Source organism: Trachypithecus francoisi, unplaced genomic scaffold (assembly GCF_009764315.1).
Source record: "Trachypithecus francoisi isolate TF-2019V2 unplaced genomic scaffold, Tfra_2.0 Lachesis_group6, whole genome shotgun sequence".
Taxonomy (NCBI): Eukaryota; Metazoa; Chordata; class Mammalia; order Primates; family Cercopithecidae; genus Trachypithecus; species Trachypithecus francoisi.
This window is the reverse complement of record NW_022681471.1, coordinates 37,209,805-37,237,460: the sequence shown is the minus strand read 5'-3', so window position 1 is coordinate 37,237,460 and position 27,656 is coordinate 37,209,805. Positions and strand designations below refer to the sequence as shown.

The 27,656-nt window shown below is 35.1% G+C and overlaps 1 protein-coding gene across 2 annotated transcripts in view; it reads right to left on the bottom strand.

Annotated features, from left to right (window-relative positions):
* LRCH2 (leucine rich repeats and calponin homology domain containing 2) overlaps window positions 1–27,656 on the bottom strand; it is a 131,733-nt gene that overhangs the window by 28,514 nt on the left and 75,563 nt on the right. For both annotated transcript variants that reach the window (XM_033201490.1, XM_033201491.1), the window contains exons 12-14: window positions 19,057–19,122; window positions 9,305–9,353; window positions 9,110–9,226 (exon numbers count right to left, since the gene is read on the bottom strand). In XM_033201490.1, the coding sequence (XP_033057381.1) occupies window positions 9,110–9,226; window positions 9,305–9,353; window positions 19,057–19,122 (232 nt within the window). The remainder of the gene's footprint in view (window positions 1–9,109; window positions 9,227–9,304; window positions 9,354–19,056; window positions 19,123–27,656) is intronic.

Sequence of the window (27,656 nt, the reverse complement as noted above, 5' to 3'; positions counted from 1 at the left end):
CTCCCCCCTCCCCATGATAGGCCCCAGTGTGTGATGTTCCCCTTCCCGAGTCCAAGTGATCTCATTGTTCAGTCCCACCTATGAGTGAGAACATGCGGTGTTTGGTTTTCTCTTCTTGTGATAGTTTGCTAAGAATGATGGATTCCAGCTGCATCCATGTCCCTACAAAGGACGCAAACTCATCCTTTTTTATGGCTGCATAGTATTCCATGGTGTATATGTGCCACATTTTCTTAATCCAGTCTGTCACAGATGGACATTTGGGTTGATTAATCTCTGAACATAAATTGTGAAGATTTCATGGACACTTATCACTTCCCCAATCCATACCCTTGTGATTTCCTATGCCTGTCTTTACTTTAATCTCTTAATCCTGTCATCTTCGTAAACTGAGGAGGATGAATGTCACCTCAGGACCCTGTGATGAATGTGTTAACTGCACAAATTGTTTGTAGAGCATGTGTATTTGAACAACATGAAATCTAGGCATCTTAAGAACAGGATAACAGTGATTTTCAGGGAACAAGGGAGATAACTTTAAAGTCTGACTGTCTGTGGGCTGGGTGGAACAGAGCCACATTTCTCTTATTACCGAAAACGGGTAAGATAAATATCGCTGAATTCTTTCCCCAGTAAGGAATATTAATAACTAATAGCCATGGGAAAAGAATGCATTCCCAGGGTGAGGTCTCTAAAATGGCTGCCCTGGGAGTGTCTGCCTTTATGCAGATGTAAATAGGGATGAAACATGCCCTAATCTCCTGCAGCGCCCCTAGGCTTGCTAGGATTAGGAAATTCCAGCCTGGCAAATTATAGTCAGACCGGTTCTCTGCTCTTGAACCTTGTTTATCAATGACAATGTGTGCGCAGCTGGACACGGAAGTTCGTTAGTGATTGCAGTTTCGCCCTGACCTTGTGATCTCGCCCTAACCTGCCTTGTGATCTTTTGTTGCCCTTAAAGCATGTGATCTCTGTGACCCATACCCTATTCATGCACTCCCTCCCCTTTGAAAATTGCTAATAAAAACTTGCTGGTTTTACGGCTCAGGGAGCATCACGGAACCTGCCGACATGTGATGTCTCCCCCAGACACCCAGCTTAAAATTTATCTCTTTTGTACTCTTTCCCTTTATTTCTCAGACCAGTCGCCACTTAGGAAAATAGAAAAGAACACACGTTGAATATCGGGGGTGGGGTTTCCCCAATAGCAGAGGCTGCAGTGAGCCGAGATCATGCCATTGCACTCCAGCCTGGGTGACAGAGGAAGACTCCACCTCAAAAAAAAAGAAAAAAGAAAGAAAGAAAAGAAAAAAGAAAAAAAAGAATGGAGAAAGATATTCTATGCCAATGGAAACCAAAAAAGAGCAGGTGTAGCTATACTTATAAAAGACAAAATAGATTTCAAAAATAAAATTAACAAGAGACAAAGAAGGTCATTATATAATGAAAAAGGGGTAAACTTAGTCAGAGGATATAGTGATTGTAAATATATATGCACCCAATACTGGAGCACTCAGATATATAAAGCAAATATTATTGTAGCTCAAGAGAGACATAGATCTCGATACAATAATAGCTGGAAACTTCAACACCCCGCTTTCAGCATTGGACAGACGTCCCAGACAGAAAATCATCAAATAACAATTGGACTTAATCTGCACTATAGACCAAATGGGCCTAACAGATATTTACTGAACATTTCATCCAGTGGCTACAGAATATATGTTCTTCTCCTCAGCACATGGGTCATTCTCAAGGATAGACCATACGTTGTCACAAAATAAGTCTTAAAACATTCAAACAACAAAGAAGTTGCTGAGATAACATCAAGCAACTTCTCTGACCACAGTGAAATAAAACTAGAAATCAATAACAAGAAGAATTTTGAAAACTATACAAACAAATGGAAATTAAACAATATGCTCCTGAATGACCAGTGGGTCAATGAAGAAATTAAGAAGGAAATTGAAAATTTCTTGAAACAAATGATAATACAAATACAACATAGCAAAACCAGTATTAAGAGGAAAACTTCCAGCTATAAGTGCTATACCAAAAAAGAAGAAAAATCTCAAACAAATAACAATGATTCATCTTAAAGAACAGAAAAGGAAGAGCAGACCAAACCCAAAATTAGTAGAAGAAAAGAAACAGCCAAGGTGTCATGGCTCACATGTGTAATCCCAACACTTTGGGAGAGTGAGGTGGGCAGATTGCTTGAGCCAAGGAGCTCAAGACCAGCCTGGGCAACATGGCAAAACCCCATCTCTACAAAAAATACAAAAATTAGCTGGGTGTGGTGATGCCTGTAGTCCCAGCTACTTGAGAGGCTAAAAGGTGAAAGGATGACTTGACCCTGGGAGGTCAAGGCTGCAGTGAGCCATGACACCACTGCACCTCAGCCTGGGAGAAAGAGTGAGACTCTGGTATAAACAAACAAGCAAATAAAAACAAAAGAAAGAATAAAGATCAGAGCAGAAATAAATAAATTTGAAATGAAGAAAACAAAATATGAAAGATCAATGAAACAAAAATATGGTTTATTGAGAACATAAACAAAATTGACAAACCTTTAGTCAGATTAAGAAAAAAAGAGGAGAAGACCCAAATAAAATCAGAGGTGAAAAAGGAGACATTACAACTGATACCACAGAAATTCGAAGGGTCACTACTGGCTACTATGAACAGCTATGTGCCAATAAATTGGAAAATCTAGAGGAGATGGATAAATTCTTAGACACGCAAAACCTACCAAAATTAGATCATGAAGAAATCCAAAATGTGAACAGGTCAATAACAAGCAATGAGATTAAATTTGTAATAAATAGTCTCCCAGTAAAGAAACGCCTGGGACCTGATGGCTTCAGTGCTGAATTCTACCAAAAACTTAAAACCTAATACCAATCCTACTCAAAGTATTCAAAAAATTGAAGAGGAGGGAATACTGGCAAACTGATTCTACAAGGCCAGTATTAGCCTAATACAAAGACACATGCAAAATAGAAAACTACAGACCAAAATCTCTGAAAAATATGGATGCAAAAATCTTCAACAAAATACTAGCAAACCAAATTCAACAATATATTAAAAAGGTCATTCATCATGACCAAGTGGGATTTATCCAGGAATGCAAGCATGATTCAACATACGCAAATCAATTGTTGTGATACATCATATCAACAGAATAAAGGACAAAAATCATACGACCATTCCAATCGATGCTGGACAAGAATTTGCTAAAATCCAACATTCCTTCATGATAAAACCCTCTGATATGGTTTGCTTGTGTCCCCACCCAAATATCATCTTGAATCGTAACTCACCCAATTCACAAGTGTCATGGGAGATACCAGTGGGAGGTAATTGAATCATGGGGGCGGGTTTTTCCAGTGTTGTTCTCATGATAGTGAATAAGTCTCTCGAGACCTGATGACTTTAAAAAGGGGAGTTTCCCTGCACAAGCTCTCTTCTTTTGTCTGCCACCACGTAAGACGTGCCTTTCACCTTCCACCATGATTGTGAGGCCTCCTCAGCCATGGGAACTGTCAGTCCAATAAACCTCTTTCTTTTGTAAATTGACCAGTCTTGGGTATGTCTTTATCAGCAGCATAAAAGTCGACTAATACACTCTCAAAAAATGGGGTATAGAGGAAATATATCTCAACATAATAAAAGCCAAAACTCATAGTCTTTCCCCTAAGATCTAAAAGATGACAGGGATGTGCATTGTCACCACTGTTATTCAACACAATACTGGAAGTCCCACCTAGAGCAATCAGACAAGAGAAAGAAATAAAGGGCATCCAAACTGGAAAATAATAAGTCAAATTATCCTTGTCTGTAGATGATATAATCTTGTATTTGGAAAAACCTAAATTCCACCAAAAAAAAAAAAAAATAGAACTGATAAACAAATTCTGTAAAGTTGTAGGATACAAAATCAACATACAAAAGTCAGTAGCATTTCTATATGCCAACAATGAACAATCTAAAAAAGAAATTTTAAAAAAAATCCCATTTACAATACTCACAAACAAAATTAAATACCTAGGAATTAACCAAAGAAGTAAAAGATCTCTACAATGAAAACTATAAAACACTGCTGGAAGAAATTGAAGAGGACACACAAATATGGAAAGATATTCCACATTCATGGTTGGAAGAAACAATCTTGTTAAAATGTCCATACTACTTGAAGCAATCTATAGATTCAATGCAATCCCTATCAAAATACCAATGACATTCATCACAGAAATAGAAAAATCAAGTCTAAAATTTAGAAGACACCACAAAAGACCAAGAATGGCCAAAGCTATTCTGGGAATAAGGAACAAAACTGGAGGAATCACATTACATGACTTCGAATTATACTACAGACCTATGGTAGCCAAAACATTATGGCACTGGCATAAAAACAGATACACAGACCAATGGAACAGAACAGAGAACCCAGAAACAACTCCACACACCTACAGTGAACTCATTTTCAACAAAGGTGCCAAGAACATACACGGGGGAAATGACAGTCTCTTCAGTAAATGATGCTGCGAAAACTGGATATCCATATGTAGAAGAATGAAACTAGGCCCTTATCTCTTGCTGTATACAAAAATCAAATCAAAATGGATTAAGGACTTAAATTTAAGACTTCAATCTATAAAACTACTGTAAGAAAACATTGGGGAAAATCTCCAGGACGCAGGTCTGGGCAAAAACTTCCTGAGCTACCCCTAAGTACAGGCAACCAAAGCAAACATGGAGAAATGGGATCATATCAAGTTAAAAAGCTTCTGCACAGCAAAGGAAACAAGAAAGTGAAGAGACAACCCACAGAATAGGAGGGAATATCTGCAAACTACCCATATGACAAGGAACTAATAACCAGAATTTAAGGAGGTCAAGCGACTCTTTAGGAAAATATCTAATAATTAGATTAAAACATGGGCAAAAGATGTGAATAGACATTTCTGAAAAGAAGACATACAGATGGCAAACTGGCATACGAAAAGGTGCTCAACATCACTGATCATGAGAGAAATGCAAATCAAAACTACAATGATATATTACCCCAGTTACCCCAGTTAAAGTGACTTATATCCAAAAGACAGGCAATAACATGCTGGTGAGAATGTGGAGAAAAGGGAACCCTCGTACACTGTTGGTGGGAATGTAAACTAGTACGATCAATATGGAGAACAGTTTGGAGGCTCCTCAGAAAACTAAAACTACAACTACCAAACAATCCAGCAATCCTACTGCTGAGTATATGCCCCAAAGAAAGGAAATCAGTATATCAAAGAGATATCTGCACTTCCATATTTATTGCAAAACTATTCACAATAGCCAAGATTTGGAAGCAACCTAAGTGTCCATCAATAGAAGAACGGATAAAGAAAATGTGGTACACATACACAAAGGAGTACTATTCAGTCATAAAGAAGGAGAGTCTGTCATTTGCAACATGGATTGAAATGCAGGTCATTATGGTAAGTGAAATAAGCCAGGCACAGAAAGACAAACACCACATGTTCTCACTTATTCGTAGGATGTAAAAATCAAAACAATTGAACTCATAAAGATAGAGAGTAGAAGGATGGTTACCACAGGCTAGGGAAGGGTAGTGGGGGAGTAGAGGGTAGGTGAAGATGGATAATGGGCACAAAAATAGAATAAATAAGACCTAGTATTTGATAGCGCAATGGAGTGACAATAGTCAATAATAATTTAATCGTACATCTCAAAATAACTAAAAGAGTATAATTTGATCATAACACAAATGATAAGTGTTTGAAGGAATAGATACCCCATTCTCCATGATGTGATTATTACACATTGTATGCCTTTCAAAATATCTCATGTATCCCACAAATATATATACCTAATATGAACCCACAAAAATTTTAAAATTTAAAAAGTTGTTTAATAAAATACTTCCTGGCATAATGAATTTCACTGAAACGCAGTGATTTTATTTTGGCTATAAGAACACTAAAGTTTATATACTAGGAAAATAATCTATACAACAGTGGCCTGGAATCTAAAAGAGTCAATGTAACTTTCCTACCATGATTTACTTACTAACTTAACCTGACCCAATTTGTCTTCTTGCTCACATAATCTAGCCAATATGTTGAAACAGTTTTACCTAGTTTCAGGGACTTATCTGAAAAAAATACTATCCAAAATTAGCCTTCAAAACTAAGAAGAAAGGGGAGTTGGATTTCTTATACACACACACACACACACACACACACGCACACACACAAACACATACTTTCAATAAATACACTGAATAACCATGACAAATAATTTACCATGGGACAGAAACAAAGAAACCCTGTGCCTCAGTCATTTATATGCATTAAGATAAAGTTGCACAAAAGTTCTGTACATTTCGTAACACAGCAAACCTAAAAGAGCCACCCTTAAACAAGCTCAGTGATAACCTGATATAAACCTCGAGTGTAGTGTATTTTACTGTTTAATGAACTATAAATCCTGATTAGCTTTTAATAATACAACCTACCAATAGGTGATTAAGAGAAATTTCCTTTTTGGAAGAAAGTCACCTCATAGAAGTTGCTGATGTTTTAGTCATGAAAATACTGACAATTCTGAATAACAGTGTTGATTTAATTTAGGAAACTGTATGTCAATTTATTTTCTTGACATCTTAGGAAAAAACTAGTGACATACTCATTTTATTATGTCCTAATACTGACATCTTCTGACAGTTTAGGAGAATTACACATCTCCTTAAAACATTTCCCAGTGACTGAAGCTTATCTTTCCACCTACTTCATTAAGGAAAAAATTAACATTTGTTGAATGATGATTATGTAATGTGCACTTCAAATATTATATCATTTGATCTCGTTTAATAACTTTATAACATAACTAATATTATAGATGATTATTTTATAAAAAATAAAATACCAATGAATGATGCCATTAAACCAAAGAATTATGTTTTTAAAATGCTCACTATGGCCTCTATTAAGACATCTTGAGAAGTCCACTTAAGTTACTGTAAAATATTTTTTTAATCACTAAAAGTAGGCCAAAAATGGCAGTAATCTCAGCACTTTGGTGGGCCTAGGTGGGAGGATCTCTTGAAGCCAGGAATTTGAGACCAGCCTGGGCAACATAATAAGACCTTGTCTCTACAAAAAATTTTAAAATTTGCAGGGCACTGGGAGACATGCCTGTAGTTCTAGCTATTGGGGAGGCTGAAGCAAGAGGATCACGTGAGCCCAGAGGATGGCCTGAGCCCAGGCATTTGAGGCTGCTGTATGCTATGATCATGCCATTGTACTGCAGTCTGGGCAACAGAGAGAGACTCTGTCTCTAAAAGAAAAAGAAAAAAAAAATTAAAAACCAGTAAGGTTTGTTTGAAAGTGTTTGTTCATTTGATATTAGGCTATACACAGTAGATAAAAAGGCAGCCTAGCATAGGCTTTGGGTTCAAATCTCAACTCTGCCACTTATTACTAAGTGACCTGAAGAATACTACTTTGCATCTCTGTGCCTTAATTTCATCATCTGTAAAACAGAAATAATCATAACTGTACTTAACTCATAGGGTTGTTACGAAGATTAAACAAGTTGATCTTTGTGAAGTCTTAGGACAGTGCCTGGCACTTAGTGCTATGTAAGTTTTTTGACAAATACTCAGAATTGATATTGTTATTATGATAAAGGAGAACTGGTTTTGTTATACTATGATATTGGTAGTATATTAAGAATTTGTACTGGTATACTACAATACAGGAGATCAAATAAATATCAAATTTCTTTTATTATTTTGAAATACTACTAAAATTTCCCCCATATCATCAATCATTCACTAAGTTTTATCTACAAGCAAATTTTATTCAGTGCCTTTGTTCAAGGTCCAATGAACTAAAAAGGGAAACTTTAATGCTGGAATATAAACACAATTACAGATGTATAAAGGGTTGGGATAAATAAACTTTCACTATTATTGACCAGGGTTCTACTTAGAATGTCCTTCCCTTTTTCCTCATGTCTTTTGTTTCTAAGTTATCTCTCACATTGACCAAGAAATGTAAGACTCATTAAAAGGACTCAGTATTTATTTGTTGAAGGCTTAAATTTATCACAGATCCACTAAGACATATAACAGTTTTGTTTTAGTCATATGATACTATTTCCAAATGTATATTACACACCCATATATAGAAACAAACAAATGTGCATGTAGATCTATTCTACCAGAGAAAAACAGAGAATATAATCCTATTTATTAGTGATATAAACTTGAACGTACCTACAATGTAGACTAGTACTATGTTTTTAGATAAAATTACTATTAACATCTAATAATAATTAGGCTTTGAGAAACATAAAACATGTACAAAAACAACAAAATTTGCTATCCATGGAGCAGAAGCTTGTTTGTACTATTCATTTGAGTCAAATTCCAGAAATGAGTTCTGGCTAGTATTGAAAATTATTCCGAATTCTAATGATGGGCTTCTACAAATACGGCAGACCCCAACCACAAATAGACAATAATACAATATTTACAAAGGTATACACAGTAAAATTTCATTAAAACCCTGCTAACTAGAAATTTGGGATAATTTGGATGATCTGAGCTTTTCTTTTAGCTAAGATAAAAGACCCTCCAGCAATCTACTAAGGTAACAAAAAGAAAAAAATGGAAAAACCTGCCCTCAAGCATTTTTAGAACTACATAAACAGCACTGATTTACATAGGAACAGTTAAATGCTAATTGTAAATATGTGTCAAATATTTATTGAAACAAATCCAATGAAAGACTTTTCCTGGACAATTTTTTTAAAACATACTACATATTGCTACAACTAGCAGTGTAGCAAACATTCGTCTATCTTGTAAAGTATTTGGTAAATCATAATTTATATTTATCTACTCAATTATTCTCAATTACTGAAATCTTATTAATATAATTAGATTGTATTACCCCGTATATGTGAGAAATCAAAATAACACATTTACTACATTAAACTAAAGAGTAACAGTCTACCTTATTAACTCAAAACAAAACTGATAAAATAGAAACTAATAATTACAAAGTAAATTTCAAAACTTAATATAGAGTACCTTAAAATATTCTTTTCTAATCTGTTTGCTCCTCCTCCTTTCTTCACTCTGCCAGATTATAGGGTGAGATTCTGGCCATGGTTGTTCATCTATTTGATTCTTCTGATTTTCTAAGGGCTGTAATGAGACAATTTCTTTTAACTAAATAAAAGAGAACAAAATTATAGATATAATAGTAACTTGATTTCTTCTTACCTGCCATGTGAGGGGTGATAATGGTGAATTAACTTCATCTGCTGAGACACTAAAAAATTAAAGATGCCTTAATATGTTAAAATATTTAGAATAAATCGTTAAATATATATTATGAACCTTATTATGTTATCTTTTTAAAAAATTGTAAAGAATTTACCCATGTCTACACTTTGGGCTAACAACATAAAACTTAAAGTTGACAGAAACTTATTTAAGTTTCTAATACCTGTTGCTCTACAGGAAACATCAAAATGGGTTTATTCTATGTAGGCCCTATGCATAGGTCTACTCTAAGGAATTCCCAGAAGCTAAAATAAGTGAAATATCTAAAGATATACTGTCAAAGGACAGACAAGATATTTATTATATCAAAATAACTAACAAAAACTAAAAAAAAAAAAAAACTAACAATTTCTTTGGTCTAAATGCCAAAGAGCTCAAGCGAGTAGTTATTTTTGCCTACTGAATTACTGATTATGGACTCAACCTGTTCATTCTAACAAAACAGAGGCTACGAAGGAAATTATTTTCATCTAATTTTTTGTTGTTGAGATAAGGTAGGCTATGCATGCTGTTATTAGATGGCAATTTTGAACAAAGAGTTCCTTTGGAAAAAATGCATAAACAAAATGTCCACTGAAGCTGCTATACCTTAACACTATTCTGGAACTTCTGTATAGTGCAATAATGAACAACAACAACAAAAAAAACCCACAAAAATTGGATATAAAGAATACAATTTTTAAAATTTATAGAACACATGATTATTCAAGAGAAAAAGACAAAAAATCTATTATTACAAGAGGTAAGGTTACCAGTTAAAGAAAAACATACAAAAGTTAATAGCTTTCCTACATATCAACTATAATGAGTTAAAAGATATATTAGAAAAAACGCTATTCATAAAAGGAAAGAAAAGTATAAAATACCTAGGAAGAAACTTAACTATACTTGTATAAGTACCTACATGAAAAAACTACAAATGTCTAGTAAGAGACTTGAATAACCAAAAGGTTCTTGGATAGATAAGTATACAGGTATAACTTATCTTTCAACTTAATTAATAACTGAAATGAACTGTAATAATAATTTTTTTTAACTCAAGAAGTATTTTTTCGTTTGCTTTAAAAATTTGACAAAGAAGTTCCAAAGTTAATTTGGAAGAATGGATGATCAGGAAGAGAAAAGTTATATAATAAAGGGGACTTCTCAAACCTCCCTTTCTACTGGCTCCAGAATCTACAGATTTTTCAGTGGAAGAGGAGTATAGGACCACAAGTATAATAACTTCTGAAAAAAATGACATTTAAGATCATTGTGAAAGTAATGGCTTATATAACAAGTAGTAGAGAGACAACCGATTGATCACTTGTAAAATATACACAGAAAGAAAGAATTAAAAAGGGGGAGGAGACATGGTGAGAAAAAGGCAGGGGAGGGAGGAAGAAAACTAGATTCCTTACCTCATACCAAATATCAAAATGAAAAATAAAAGATTTAAATATAAAGAAGAAATCACAAAGTATCACCAAAAAAATACAGGCAGTAATTTTTTAAATATTGGAATAGAGAGAGCCTATGGGAGAAACAATCAAAATTAAATACTAACAAATTTGAACACATAAAATGTAAAAACTAGACTTTGCTCATGGTCAAGATAGACTAACAGTGACTAGATATATATTCTGACAGAAAAAAACTAAAAGAATGACCAAAATATTTAAAACTATGCCTTCCATGACATTGAATATTAGGCAAAAAATGACATTATCCTTTAGAGATGAGTAAGAAGGCGAATCCCGTAACTGAGCCAAGTTGGTGCATGGAAAGAGTTTCCAGCCCAGGAGGAAAAACTAAGGCAGAGTCTAGCAGGCCCAGAATTCAGGAGACAGAGCTGGAGCCAGGGAGAAAAGGGCAGAGTGAGTTCATAGCACATAGTAACAATGAAAAGGGCAATGCACAGAGAAAGGAAAGAGATCTACAATCCCTCAAATTTTCATCTGAGTGTACTGATCATTGAACATGTATGTGAGGAAATTACCCTAGGCAAAAGGATGAAATTACCCCCAAAGATTAGAGGGAATAATACCCAGATTCTCAAGAGGATCAGGAGTGGCACCAGTTCCCACCAGCTAGATTGGAAAACCTCATAATTCACAGGACATCCAGTAGAGAAAGGTGTTGCCTCATTAAGGGGACAAATTTATTCCTAGACTAAATGCTGCACTGGTCCCACATAAATAAATTATAAAACCAAGTGCCAAAATATCAAATTATTTCCAAGTAATTTAACCATATCCCAGAACAGAAGTCAAAAATATGTATAATAATACTACAATATCCACATTCAAGAATGTAAAGTATACAATGTCTGTCATTCAATCAAAAATTCAACCAAGCAATGTTCAGGAAGCTAAAGGAAAAGACTGAATGTGGTAAGTACAGACATAAGCAAACTTCTAGAAATAAAAAGTGCAACATCAAAAATTAAAACAAACTGGATGGAATTAACTGCAGGTTAGACATTTCACAAGAAATGACTAGCAAACACAAAGACAAAGCAGAAGGACTTGCCAAAACCCAACACAGACAGAAAAATATTAAAGAATGAATAGAACATTAATGTTCTGTGGCAAACTTCAAGTGGCCTAATTGGTGTTCCATAATAAAAGAGGTCAAATGATAGAAAACATATTTGAAGAAATAAGGGCCCCAAAATTTCAAATTTCATGAAAATAAACCCACAAATTCAAGAAGCTCAATGAACTCCAAACAAAAGTAACATGAAGAAAACTACAACAAGATATATCACCATCAAATTACTTAAAATGAGTGATAAAAAATGTTACAGACACCCAGAGGAAAAAAGGACACATTAGGCAAAGTAAAACAAAGATAAGAATATTCTCTTTTTTTTTTTTTTTTTTTTTGAGGCAGAGTCTCGCTCTGTCGCCCGGACTGGAGTGCAGTGGCCAGATCTCAGCTCACTGCAAGCTCCGCCTCCTGGGTTTACGCCATTCTCCTGCCTCAGCCTCCCGAGTAGCTGGGACTACAGGCGCCGCCACCTCGCCCGGCTAGTTTTTGTGTTTTTAGTAGAGACGGGGTTTCGCCGTGTTAGCCAGGATGGTCTCGATCTCCTGACCTCGTGATCCGCCCGTCTCGGCCTCCCAAAGTGCTGGGATTACAGGCTTGAGCCACCGCGCCCGGCAAGAATATTCTCATAGAAAACAACAGAATCCACAGGATGGTGGAGAAACCTCTTCAAGGTACTCAAAGAAAACTAAAATGTCAAACTAGAATTGTGTATGAGACAAAATATCTTTCAAAAATGAAGGTAAGCTAGGCATGGTAGCTCATGCCTGTAATCCCAACACATTGGGAGGCCAAGGAAGGAAGATTTCTTGAGACCAAGAGTTCAAAACCAGCCTGGGCAACATAGTGAGACCCTGTCTCTACAAAAAATAATTTTTTTTTAAGTTGGCTGGGTGGGATGACACATGCCTGTGGTCCCAGCTACTTGGGAGGCTGAGAGGTGGGAGGATCATTTGAGCACAGGAAGTCGAAGCTGCAGTGAGCTATGATGGCACCACTGCACTCCAGCCTGGGTGACAGAGCAAGATTCTGTTTCTTTAAAAAAAAAAAAAAATTAAAAAATTAAAAAAATACTTTTTCAGACATACAAAAGCTAAAAGCATTCAATCAGCAGACCAGTAGCAAAATTATGTTAAAATCTCTCTTTTAGGCAGAAAGAAAATGATGCACACGTAAATACGATTCTACACAAAAAATAAAGGGCACTAGAGATAGTAACTAAGGGATTGAACACATAAAAGACATTATTCTGATTATCTAAATGTTCTTAAGAAATAATTGTTTAAAGCATAAATAACAATGTGTTATAGTATACATAACAGATATATAAAAGGTAAAATGTATGACAACACACCAAGGCTATAAATATACTGTTGTAAGGTTCTCACATGATATACAAAATGGTATAATAGCAGTTGAAGATAGACTGTGATAAGCTAAATATCATACTCTAACCCCTAAAACAACCACTAACATAACAAAAAGTTACAGCAAATAAGCCCACAAAGGAAATAAACAAAAATTTTAAAATATAATTCAAAAGACAACAGAGAAGGAGGAAAAATGAATAAAAAGGATAGAACAGAAGGGAAACATACAGCAAACCTCAAAATATCATTAATTACAAAAATATAAATGATTTTTAACACTGCAATTAAAAAGTAGATTGTCAGATTCAATAAAAAGCAGGAAGATACTACCATATGCTAACTACAAGAAATGCACTTTCTCTAGAAAGACACAAATCAGTTAAAAATAAAAGGATGGAGAAACATGCATCATGCTAATACTAAACGAAAGAGAGCTGTACTGACAATACTAATATCAGAAAAGTAGACTTCAGAGCAGAGAATATTATCAAGAATATAAAGAAAAGTCATTTCAGAAGGGCAGTAAAAATTCACCAAGAGGACAATACAATCCTAAACATTTATATACCTAATAATAGAGCTTCAGAATGTATGAAGGAAAAATTATAGAACTACAAGGAGAAAGATAAATCTGCAATTAGTGCTGGAGATTTCAATAACCTTCTCTTACTAACTGATAGACCAAGAAAACAGAAAATAGGTAAGGTATGGAAGATTTAAACAGTACTATCAACCAACTTAACATAGTTGAAATTATACAAGACTCTAACCAGTAACCACAGAATACATTTTTTTCCAAGTTCCTACAGAACTTTTACCATGACAGACCATATTCTGGGCCATAAAAAAACTCAATATTATTTCAACAATAGAAAGTACTTCTGACTACAAGAGATGCAAACAAATAAATTACAAAAGCAGCAATATAGATAGGCAATAAATACTTGAAATAATACTCAACATCACTAATTTAATCACTGAAATGAAAAATAAAACATTCTGATATAATTTGTTCTTTTTAGATTGGCAAAGATTAAATAGATTGATAATGTATAATGTTAACAAGTATGGAAGTAAAGCTATCCATGTGTTACCTGTGGGAATGCAAACATAAAGCTTCTGGAGATAATATATCAAACGCTTTAAATGTACATTTATGTTTTAATCCATCAATAGCATACCTTTAAGCCTTTAAGTTAAGAAAACAATACAAGTGGGCCAGGCATGGTGGCTCACACCTGTAATCCCAGCATTTTGGGAGGCTGAGGTAGGTCAATCACTTGAGGTCAGGAGTTCGAGACCAGCCTGGCCAACATGGTGAAACCTCATCTCTGCGCCGCACTCCAGCCTGGGTGACAGAGTGAGACTCTGTCAAAAAAAAAAAAAAGAGAGAGAGAGATGAAAGGACGGGAAGGGGAGGGGAGGGGAGAGGAGGGGAGGGGAGGGAAGAAGGGAAAAGAATGCAAGTGTACAGAATATATAAAGTTCATCAAAATGTATATTTAGATTTAGTCGGTATATAAAACCATCACTATAATATTAAATGAAAAATGTATATTACTAAACAGTATACTCAGTATGATCTCATTTTTGTTAACAGAAAGTATGTGAGATATTTCTAAAGGTGGGGAAGGGATGGGGTGTGCTCACCCAAGCACTGCTGAAAAAATGTCACAGAATTTAAATTATTATTTTCCCATAATTTAATGTGTTTTGATGGGTGCAGCAAACCATCATAGCACATGATGTATACCTAGTAACAAACCGGCAGATTCTGCACATGTATCCCAGAACTTAAAGTATAATTTTAAAAAAAGAAAAAAAAAAGTTAAGGTCATGTAATACTTCTTAATATTAGAAAAAAAATACCCACAAAGTTATTTCCCTTTTGAATAAAAAAGCAGGTGAGAATTGAGAAAGGAAGGACTGAGATACAAAAGAAAGGAAAAATAAAAAGTCTGTAATAGTAATAACTATAGTTTAACAATTAATAACATATGTGACACTTTCTGTGTGCTAATCACTGTCATAAGCAATTTAATACATTAACCCATTTCATCCTTACAGTAACCATGAGGTAGACACTGTTATTATTTGTGTTTTACAGAAGGAGTAAATGTGGCTCAGAGTAAGCTAAATAACTTCCCCAAGAGACAGATTCAGGATCCAAACGCAGACAGCATGGTTCTATTAGCCTGAACTCTTAACCACTACAATAATCTACCTCTCTATAGGAAGAAAGGTAAGTAGAAAGAAATAATCAGAGACCTAACATTTACTAAGCATGTAGGTGCCAGCACTAGGGCTGATTTTAAAACTTACCCAAAGCCTCACAGCTAGTAAGTGCTAAAGGTGGGACTCTGACCCAAATCTGCCTGACTTCAAGACCTAAGCTCTTTCAACTGTACCCTGATACTTTGCCAACCAATTTCTCAATAGTTTATCACAACTTTCTTGTATGTTTGCAATGTCCCAGGGCTCATGCTGATTGCTAGAAGTGGCTAGAAATCTTTGGAAAGTAGACCACTGAGATCACTTCCAGTACAAAGCTGTCTAGGCATTTCAGGGAGACTGATCATCCATACCCAAAACCTAAGTACACAGAATTTTTCCAGTTTTCTCTTACAAATCCACATGCTACCTAATGTCACCAACAGGTAATCCATTCCTATTAATTGTGGATTTGTATATTCAAAAGCTGTATTTCAAAATATGAACATGCCCAAAACCGCAACATATTAAAACATCGATCATGCCGGGCATGGTGGCTCATGTCTGTAATCTCAGCACTTTGGGAGGACAAGGCGGGCACATCACTTGAGGCCAGGAGTTCGAGACCAGCCTGGCCAACATGGCGAAACCCTGTCTCTACTAAAAATACAAAAATTAGCTGGGCATGGTGGTGCATGCCTGTAATTCCCGCTATTTGGAGGCTGAGGCAGGAGAATCGCTTGAACCCGGGAGGCAGAGGTTACAGGGAGCCAAGATCACGCCACTCCTGGGCAACAGACAAGACTCCATCTCAAACAAACAAACAAAACCATCAATCATTAATCTCATGAGGGCGGGGACCATATCTCTCTTGATCACTACTGTATCTCCCAGCACACAACACAGTTCCTGGCATTCATCATTTCAACCTATTCTCCCAACTTAGTCACTCAATGAATATTTATTGAGTACTTACTATGTGTGCTATGCATTGTGCTAAATGGAATAGAAAATGAAGTCCGTGATCTCATAAAATGTTCATTGTAGTGTACCCACTGGGTAGTGGGATGCTGATGAAAAACAATAAACAAGTATAAAAGTATATATTCAGAATGCCAAATGGTGTTCAGTTCTATAAAGAAAAGTAAAGCAAGGTGTGGGAATAGAGACAAAAGGGTTGGGGAGGCATGCTCTTATATATGTTGTTCAGGGAATGCTTTGCTGATGAAGTAACATTTAAACCGAAACCTGAATGTACAAGATTAAGAAATATGGCTGGGGGAAAATCATTCCAGGCAGAGGCAAAAACAAAAAGCCTTGGGGGATGAGGAGAATGCCTGATCTGCTGAGATTCAGCAAGGAGGCCAGTATAGATAGAAAAGAACTAACCAGAGAGAGAAAGAAAAGACAGGTTTTGAAACCAAATGCAGGGCACTACTAGGCCTTAAAACACTCTAGTTTCTATTCTGAATAACATGGAAGTCAGCAGAGAATTCTGAAGATGAATGATATGATCTGACTTACATTTCAAAAATATCAATCTGAAGCTTTTTGGGAAACAGACTAAAGGAAAGCTAGGGTAGAAAAGAGACCTGTTAAGAGGCTGCTGTAATAATTCAAGTAAGAGATGGCTAGGACTAGGATGGTAGAAGTTGAGGTGGTTAAAAATATCAATCTGATGCTTTGTGGGAAACAGACTAAAGGAAGGCTAGGATAGAAAAGAGACCTGTTAAGAGGTTGCTGTAATAACTCAAGTGAGAGATGGCTAGGACTAGGATGGTAGGAGTGGAGGTGGTAAGACATGATTGGATTCTAAATATATTCTAAAGTACAGCAACAAGATTTGCTAATGGATTAGATATCAGGTGTAAGAGAAAGGGACAAGTTAAGGATGACTCTCAGGTTTTGAGATGACCAACTAGAAAGATGGAGTTGACATTTTCTGAAATTGAGAAAAATGTAGGAGGAACAAGTTTAGGGGTGCAACAGGAACATTAATAGTATGGCTTTGGAAAATAATGTTTGACATGCCTAATATGCATCTAAGTGGCAGTGTTGGGTATTTAACAGGTTATATAACCCTGCAGTGTGTGTGTGTGCACATATACATGTACACATATGCAAATGCAAATACTCATATGGTAAAAAGGTCTAAAAGGCAAAGTAGCAAAATAATGTGACTTGTCATCTCTGGGGAGTGAGATAATGAGTGATATTCATTTATTTATTTTTTCTTTATGTTTGCTAAATTTTCCAATTTTTCAACAAGAAAGCTACATTACTCTCATAATCAGAAAACATTAAAGAATCTTTGGTTTTGTCTTTCAAGAAAGAACTGGATAACTGTTTTGAAAATGAGAAAAGAAAAAGTAATAGTTTTATAAAAGAAAAGCCAAGATTGGATATCACAGTTTTACGGTTTGGGCAATTGAGGCCTTCTCAAGAGAATGTTAGGAACCTGTGGAGGAAGCTTAAGGCAGGAAATAAAGGAATGGGAAACTTAAAAGAAAGCAAACATGTAAGACAGCAGAATCAGTATTCAGAAAGAGAAAAAGTGGGTTAAATCCAATTAAATGAAATGTGAGATGGATGAATATTCCTAGGCTTGGATATGAAAAGTAATCTCACACTTGAACTGAATTCTGAAAGACTAAGTGAAGAAGGTAGACGGAAGGGAAATCCTAGTAAAGAGACCAGGATATAGAAGGTGGAACACAAACAAAAGATAAAAAATTAAAAATAATAAATAAAAGAAAAGAAGGTAGAACACAGAGATAAAATCATCCTGGAATGAAGAAAGAAGTTCTGCTCCTAAATGCAAATGGTGCCAGTGGCGGAATGTACAAGATGAAGCTCTCAGGGTAAGCAGAAACCCATTTCAATCTTATGGGTTAAGTTAAATATTTTAAGGTTTATTCTAAGAGTTGTAAAGAGTCATTAGAAGATAATACATGGGAGTCACAAGTAAGATTGTTTCAGAATTATCACTCTTCCACTGTGCAGAAAACAGACATAAAGTTAGGCAAACCTGAAGAAAGGAGCTATGTCTGGGGACTGTTGCAATAAGCCAAGCAGAAAAAGACTGGGCCTGAACATTCTCAGAGGATTGACTCAGGAGTTGAGTCTAATCTAAATTCAAACCATCAAAAAGAATAAATAGAAACTTTCAAGGTCTTCTAGTTCTCAGGAATTCATATATGTGGATTATATCATGTATTCACATAGAAGAATTTAGTAACACCCAATTGAAAAGCAATGAAAATACACACACTATTATAGAGAATAAACACAATGAATGCTAAAGAAACACATTATTCCTGGCAGGAATAGCAATATAATAAATGTTTGCTGAATGAATAGATAAATGATTCTATCATCAAGACAAAAATGCATCTATGAGCAAAGAAGATCAGCAGTTTTTATTTTGCTTATATCAAAAGTAAATTTAACTCCTATTTAAATTATCTAGTTATATTAAATCTGTATCACTTATTTAACTAAAATCTATATACAAAAACATCACCGTCAAAGGATCAGTACTCATTATAAAATATTAAGTAAAAACTAAGATTTTTATACCTCTTTTCACATTCCACAGTTTGTTTTGGCTTGTTTCTCATCACAGAAGTTGAATGATTAACAATCCTAGAAGTAAATCAACACATTAATTCCCAACTATATTAAGGAGAATATTATATCACAAGATATATTTAAAAATCTCTAAAATAAACTGCATCTGGTCCTTGAAGATCTTTGCTAGAAAATAATATTTAAATATTATTTAGATCAGATGCCCATAAGTGTACTATTTACAACAAAATGAAGCTCGGCAACTTTTCCAGGCATCTTTTTTATAAACCCTTTCTCAAAGAATGGATTATCTTCTAGCCATGCTATTATTGCCCTTTGCATATCTAACTTTTGGCTGAGATAGAGGATAAAGAGATACAGAGGTACCATCATGACTGATTTATTTTTTCCAGCACAGCAAATGATATCAGGTGTGTTGATGTAATACGTAATTATTTTGCCAAATGAAAAATTTTAATTCTAAATGCAAAATCAGTGCTCAAGTTCAATTCTTTAAAAAAAAAAACAAGTTTCTTAAACTTTTAATAACTACATAAAACCATTAAAACAAAAGAAAACAATGAACCATTATAAGAGAGAACTATTTCTACATGTTACATAATTCTAAGTATTAATCTCAAAGTCAAAAGTAATGAATTACTAACTATCCTTAACATAAGTAACCATACTTGAGTTCTTAATGTTACTATATATATAAATATAATTTTCACTTTTAAAATTTAATATCATAGAAGTAAAATCTCTGCCTTTTATTCAAAATAAAATCTACAGATGTCAACTGCCAAAAGAACATAGAAACGGATTTGAAATAAAAGCTATATATTGACCAATAAAATACATAATGAATTAAATATAAGTTGGTAATTACAGAAATATGGTTAGCATAAAGAAACCAAAGTCCATTATGCTGGATTCCTCACCAGCTTGGATCTAGTAGGGCCTCACTAGGAAAAAGTGATAGAGATGCAAAGGACAAGTATCATACACCAATCAGTGTAGCTTGGGCCAAACAATTTCAGAATTAAGGACATTCATTCTTCTTTGTACAGGCATGCATTAAAATTGCCTTAAATTCTTAAATGCAGAAAAATTAAGGTAATGAAATATCTAAAACTATTAGGAAAAATATATTTTAAAAGAGTATTTTTTTTTTTTTTTAAGAAGAGATAGCAGTAAGTACTATCCTGGAGGAAATTGCAGAATTATTGCAGGGGCAGGGGAGTCAAACTACAATGGCCTTCACTATGGTAAATTCTGATTCCTTCTCACCACACATTCATTAGTGTTGTGACTATGGTTGTGTATGAGTTATACTGAAACAGAAAAAAAAGTTGAGATCCACTTACCTATAAAATATATTTTATGTACTTGAGAATTCACCTACGTAAAATTTTGCTATGTACATGATTTTGTGTTTTACTCTGATACCCAAAGTCAAAACAAACATCTATTCTAATTAAACATCTAGATTATTAACATACTTCCCTAATCCAGTTACCAGTACTTATTTTAAGTAAAAGACTATACAATTCAGCTATGTCAACCTGGCCCCATAATACTTGAAGGCTTCCACAAACTCTAGATACCTTGATGCGTGTCCTGTTGCTCTGGTCCTCTGGAAGAGTTTATCACTGAATGATGCTCTACAACTTAAAGGCCTCTGTCTGTATTCACATTTCACATAAATCAACCAAACCAAAAGATGGGGGAAGATGTTTTTGGAGACACAGGGTAGTCATTTGTAAAGGAAGCAGAAACAAAAGAATACATAGATTTCAAGGACTGAGAGATCTACCTAACTAGTTATAACAAGCTAGAGGTTAACATGATGCTCCTCAAATTGAAATGTTCATATGATCAGGAAAAAATCATAATAAAAGAGGTAATGTCCATAATTTCTATAATTCTAAAATAAAATTATGAACTTCCCAAACCTAGTTTTGCTTTCCATGATCCTTAATTACATTTTAATTATAACTTTTCATAATTGCTTTTTGTTATTTAGCTATATCACATAGTAATTAGAGGCTCATCTTTCCACAATAAAGAAAAACTCTCAAGACACACCTAAAAGCAAATAAAATAATTACTAAAAGGAAAGACACAACAGAAAATACTACAGCGTAAGTTAGCAGGAACAAACATGCAATGGGAACCAGTTAAATGAAGCTATTTATTGCAAAATCACACATATATTTTAATCCTTTCTTTAGAATGATAACTAAACAAAATTTAAGAAGCCAGCTAAACATCGACTTATTAAGCCCCTTAAGAAAATCAGTATAAGAAAAAGAGCAGTAGCCACCTTTCTAACACTAATATAAATGAGTACTAATATAACTAATATAATGAACACTAATATAAATGGAATATAAATTTCCATTTCATGGAAATTTGTAAAACTGGCTCAGTAATTTATAATACATATCAACTTCTTTGTTTTCAACAGAATTTCCTTTTTTATTATCAAGTTAATATTAAGAATATTCTAATAGTATCATTTTATTCTCAGTTCCTTCCTTGATTTTTCTTGTTCTAAAAAACATGATCCCTTTTTTCAATTTTATCTTATTTTGGTAAGAACATTTAACAAGAGATCTACTCTCTTAACAAATTTTTAAGTATACAATAGAGTATTGTTAATTATAGGCACAATGTTGTACAGCAGATCCCTAGAACTTATTCATCATACAACATTATTTTTAAGATAATGATTTTTTTCAAGACTTTTTTTTATTTACCAAAATAATAGTGAAGGTAAAATTAGAACTTGCTGAATGGCTATTTAAATATAGTTAAAGCCATTGATTCAGAGTGACTTCAATACACTCAGATGCAAGTAGAAATAATAATCCAATATTTTGACAGGGGATAATAAAGACTATTTTTCAATTTAAAAAAAATTCAACAATAAACTATAAACATAAAGTAGCTTAATCAACATATATTAATCAGACAAAGTGGGGGCAGTCTTCTAAATAACTAGGCTTCAGACTTTAAAACCTTATGAGTTACCAATTTGATGGTTTATTTGCTGATCTCTTTTCTCACCCTTTTTGAGTATTAATTATGTACAATATCCTCTTGCTGCTCCCCTAGGATAGTTTCATGTACCAAGTACTGGCATAAAGTTTCTTAAAGAATCAAAGACATTTTAAAAAATAATACGAACTGCCAGGCATGGTGGCTCACACCTGTAATCCCAGAACTTTGGGAGGCTGAGGTGGGCGGATCATGAGGTCAGCAGTTCGAGACCAGCCTGGCCAACATAGTGAAACCCTGTGTCTACTAAAAGTACAAAAATTAGCCGGGCATGGTGGCACACGCCTGTAGTCCCAGCTACTCGAGAGGCTGAGGCAGGAGAATTGCTTGAACCCGGGAGGTGGAGGTTGTGGTGAGCTGAGATTACACCACTGCACTCCAGCCTGGGCAACAGAGTGAGACTCTGTCTCAAAAAAAATTTTTTTTTAATTAAAAAATAAAAAATATATCAACTAAGCAAGTGGCAAAACTGCCATAAGGAAATCATCACTGAACTAAATGTAAGCTGTTTTTTAATTACCTCTAGTTTGGGAGAAGATACATGGCTTCATTTAGCTGAGAGCTAACACTGCATTTGTCTTCTACTAGTAGCAAGTTAAAGAACAGCTAAGTAATATGCAGTCAAAGTAGCAGTCCTGGATGATATTTCCCTGTAGGTGAGGGCAATCTTAATCCAGTTAAATTATTTTTAATCAAGACTAAAAACAAACAAAATGTACAATAATTATTTTAAAACCTAAAAAGAGATGTTACAACTCCTGGCCTACAATTTTAAATAGCATTTCAGATCCTTCTCTAATATATTTGGAATATAAGACACAATAATACAGCATGAAAAGGAAAATCCACAACCAGAGAAGGTATAAATTATACCAAATCCACTGTAGGATATATCCTCATATAGGATTACACTTAGATTTTTGGTCTCATTCAAATTCAAGTATTGTGACAATAAACAAAAAATTTTAATTCCCCAAACCTAAAAGATCTAAGTAACAGCAACGTATTGTAGAAGGAAGAAAGATTATTAATAGAAAAAATACTAGATTTAGCATTAAAAAATTCTGAGATCCAGTTTAAGTACAGGCATTAACAGAATTGGCTAGGGATCTAAAATTCTCTAGACATTATAAATTTTAAAAGTAAAATGTGCGCTTTGGCAGAGCCTGGTGGCTGACGCCTGTAATCCCAGCACTTTGGAAGGCCGACGCGGGTGCAATCCTTAAGGCCAGGAGTTTGAGACCAGCCTAGCCAACATGGTGAAACCCTGTCTCTACTAAAATACAAAAAATAGCCAGGTGTGGTGGCACACACCGGAAATCCCAGCTACTTGGGAGGCCGAGGCATGAGAACGACTTGAACACAGGAGGCAGAGGCTGTAGTGAGCCAAGATTGTGCCACTGCACTCCAGCATTGGCAACAGAGCAAGGCTCTGTATCGAAAAAAATAGTGCTCTTTATTTTATGATCATATTATAAATATTTTAATGTCTGCAAAGTTAGACATATTTACAACAATGTCACTGAATATTAATATTAATCTAAAAAGCTCTTATATTAGTATGTACTAACCTCTAAAAAGGATGATGAAGAAGAGGATCAGAAAAGACAGAAATTACTTTTGCATACATCTTGAAGAATACCAGGAGTTTTCTTTAGGGAGAACACATAATTTTTTAACTAATGGCTCCTACTAGTTTTAAATGTATTGACTTAATTTTCAAGCAGTCAATCAAAATATTATATGTGTCACATTTTCTTAATCCAGTCTGTAACTGATGTACATTTGGGTTGATTCCACGTCTTTGCTATTGTGAATAGTGCTGCAATAAACATACGTGTGCATGTGTCTTTATAGCGGCATGACTTACAATCCTTTGGGTATATACCCAGTAATGGGATGGCTGGGTCAAATGGTATTTCTAGTTCTAGATCCTTGAGGAATCACCACACTGTTTTCCACAATGGTTGAACTAGTTTACAGTCCCCCCAATAGTGTAAAAGTGTTCCTATTCTTCCACATCCTCTCCAGCACCTGTTGTTTCCTGATTTTTTAGTGATTGCCATTCTAACTGGTGTGAGATGGTACCCCATTGTGGTTTTGATTTGCATCGCTCTGATGGCCAGTGATGATGAGCATTTTTTCATGTGTCTGTTGGCTGTATGAATGTCTTCTTTTGAGAAGGGTCTGTTCATATCCTTTGCCCACTTTTTGATGGGGTTGTTTTTTTCTTGTAAATTTCTTTGAGTTCTTTGTAGGTTCCGGATATTAGCCCTTTGTCAGATGAGTAGATTGCAAAAATTTTCTCCCATTCTGTAGGTTGCCTGTTCACTCTGATGGTAGTTTCTTTTGCTGTGCAGAAATTCTTTAGTTTAATTAGATCCCATTTGTCAATTTTGGCTTTTGTTGCCATTGCTTTTGGTGTTTTAGACATGAAGTCCTTGCCCATGCCTATGTCTTGAATGGTATTACCTAGGTTTTCTTCTAGGGTTTTTATGGTTTTAGGTCTAACATTTAAGTCTCCAATCCATCTTGAATTAATTTTCGTATAAGGAGTAAGGAAAGGATCCAGTTTCAGCTTTCTACTTATGGTTAGCCAATTTTCCCAGTACCATTTATTAAATAGGGAATCCTTTACCATTTCTGGTTTTTGTCAGGTTTGTCAAAGATCAGATGGCTGTAGATGTGTGGTATTATTTCTGAGGGCTCTGTTCTGTTCTATTGGTCTATATCTCTGTTTTGGTACCAGTACCATGCTGTTTTGGTTACTGTAGCCTTGTAGTATAGTTTGAAGTAGCATGAGGCCTCCAGCTTTCTTCTTCTGGCTTAGGATTGTCTTGGCAATGCGGGCTATTTTTTGGTTCCATATGAACTTTAAAGCAGTTTTTTCCAATTCTGTGAAGAAACTCATTGGTAGCTTAATGGGGATGGCATTGAATCTATAAATTACCTTGGGCAGTATGGCCATTTTCACAATATTGATTCTTCCTATCCATGAGCATGGTATGTTCTTCCATTTGTTTGTGTCCTCTTTTATTTCACTGAGTAGTGGTTTGTAGTTCTCCTTGAAGAGGTCCTTTACATCCCTTGTAAGTTGGATTCCTAGGTATTTTATTCTCTTTGAAGCTATTGTGAATGGGAGTTCATTCATGATTTGGCTCTCTGTTTGTCTGTTACTGGTGTATAAGAATGCTTGTGATTTTTGCACATTGATTTTGTATCCTGAGACTTTGTTGATGTTGCTTATCAGCTTAAGGAGATTTTGGGCTGAGATGATGGGGTTTTCTAAATATACAATCATGTCATCTGCAAACAGGGACAATTTGACTTCTTCTTTTCATAACTGAATACCCTTTATTTCTTTCTCTTGCCTGATTGCCCTAGTCAGAACTTCCAACACCATGTTGAATAGGAGTAGTGAGAGAGGGCATCCCTGTCTTCTACCAGTTTTCAAAGGCAATGCTTCCAGTTTTTGCCCATTCACTATGATATTGGCAGGGGGTTTGACATAAATAGCTCTTATTATTTTGAGATACGTTCCATCAATACCGAATTTATTGAGAGTTTTTACCATGAAGGGCTGTTGAATTTTGTCAAAGGCCTTTTCGGCATCTATTGAGATAATCATGTGGTTTTTGTCTTTGGTTCTGTTTATATGCTGGATTACGTTTATTGATTTGCGTATGTTGAACCAGCCTTGAACCCCAGGGATGAAGCCCACTTGATCATGGTGGATAAGCTTTTTGATGTGCTGCTGGATTTTGTTTGCCAGTATTTTATCGAGGATTTTTACAACGATGTTCATCAGGGATATTGGTCTAAAATTCTCTTTTTCTGTTGTGTCTCTGCCAGGCTTTAGTATCAGGATGATGTTGGCCTCATAAAATGAGTTAGGGAGGATTCCCTCTTTTTCTACTGATTGGAATAGTTTCAGAAGGAATGGTACCAGCTCCTCCTTGTACCTCTGGTAGAATTCGGCTGTGAATACGTCTGGTCCTGGACTTTTTTTGGTTGGTAGGCTATTAATTATTGCCTCAATTTCAAAGCCTGCTATTGTTCTATTCAGGGATTCAACTTCTTCCTGGTTTAGTCTTGGGAGAGTGTAAGTGTCCAGGAAATTATCCATTTCTTCTAGGTTTTCTCGTTTATTTGCGTAGAGGTGTTTATAGTATTCTCCGATGGTAGTTTGTATTTCCGTGGGGTCGGTGGTGATATCCCCTTTATCATTTTTTATTGTGTCTATTTGATTCTTCTCTCTTTTCTTCTTTATTCGTCTTGCTAGCAGTCTATCCATTTTGTTGATATTTTCAAAAAACCAGCTCCTGGATTCATTGATTTTTTTGAGGGTTTTTTGTGTTTCTATCTCCTTCAGTTCTGCTCTGATCTTAGTTATTTCTTGCCTTCTGCTAGTTGTTGAATGTGTTTGCTCTTGCTTCTCTAGTTCTTTTAAGTGTGATGTAAGGGTGTCAATTTTAGATCTTTCCTGCTTTCTCTTGTGGGCATTTAGTGCTATAAATTTCCTTCACACACTGCTTTAAATGTGTCCCCGAGATTCTGGTATGTTGTATCTTTGTTCTCATTGGTTTTAAAGAACATTTTTATTTCTGCCTTCATTTTGTTATGTACCCAGTAGTCATTCAGAAGCAGGTTGTTCAGTTTCCACATAGTTGAGTGGTTTTGACTGAGTTTCTTAGTCCTGAGTTCTAATTTGATTGCACTGCATTTTGAGAGATAGTTTGTTATAATTTCTGTTCTTTAACATTTGCTGAGGAGTGCTTTACTTCCAAGTATGTGGTCAATTTTGGAATAAGTGTGATGTGGTGCTGAGAAGAATGTATATTCTGTTGATTTGGGGTGGAGAGTTCTGTAGATGTCTATTAGATCCGTTTGGTGCAGAGTTGAGTTATCCTTGTTAACTTTGTCTCGTTGATCTGTCTAATGTTGACAGTGGGGTGTTGAAGTCTCCCATTATTTTTGTATGGGAGTCTAAGTCTCTTTGTAAGTCTCTAAGGACTTGCTTTATGAATCTGGGTGCTCCTGTATTGGGTGCATATATATTTAGGTTAGCTCTCCCTGATTAATTGATCCCTTTCCCATTATGTAATGGCCTTCTTTGTCTTTTTGACCTTTGATGGTTTGAAGTCTGTTTTATCAGAGACTAGGATTGCAACCCCTGCTTTTTTTTGTTCTCCATTTGCTTGGTAGATCTTCCTCCATCCCTTTATTTTGAGCCTATGTGTGTCTCTGCATGTGAGATGGGTCTCCTGAATACAGCAAACTGATGGATCTTGACTCTTTATTCAATTTGCCAGTCTGTGTCTTTTAATTGGACCATTTAGTCCATTTACATTTAAGGTTAATATTGTTATGTGTGAACTTGATCCGGTCATCATGATATTAGCTGGTTATTTTGCTCGTTAGTTGATGCAGTTTCTTCCTATCCTCGATGGACTTTACATTTTGGCATGTTTTTGCAATGGCTGGTACCAGTTGTTCCTTTCCATGTTTAGTGCTTTCCTCAGGACCTCTTGTAGTGCAGGCCTGCT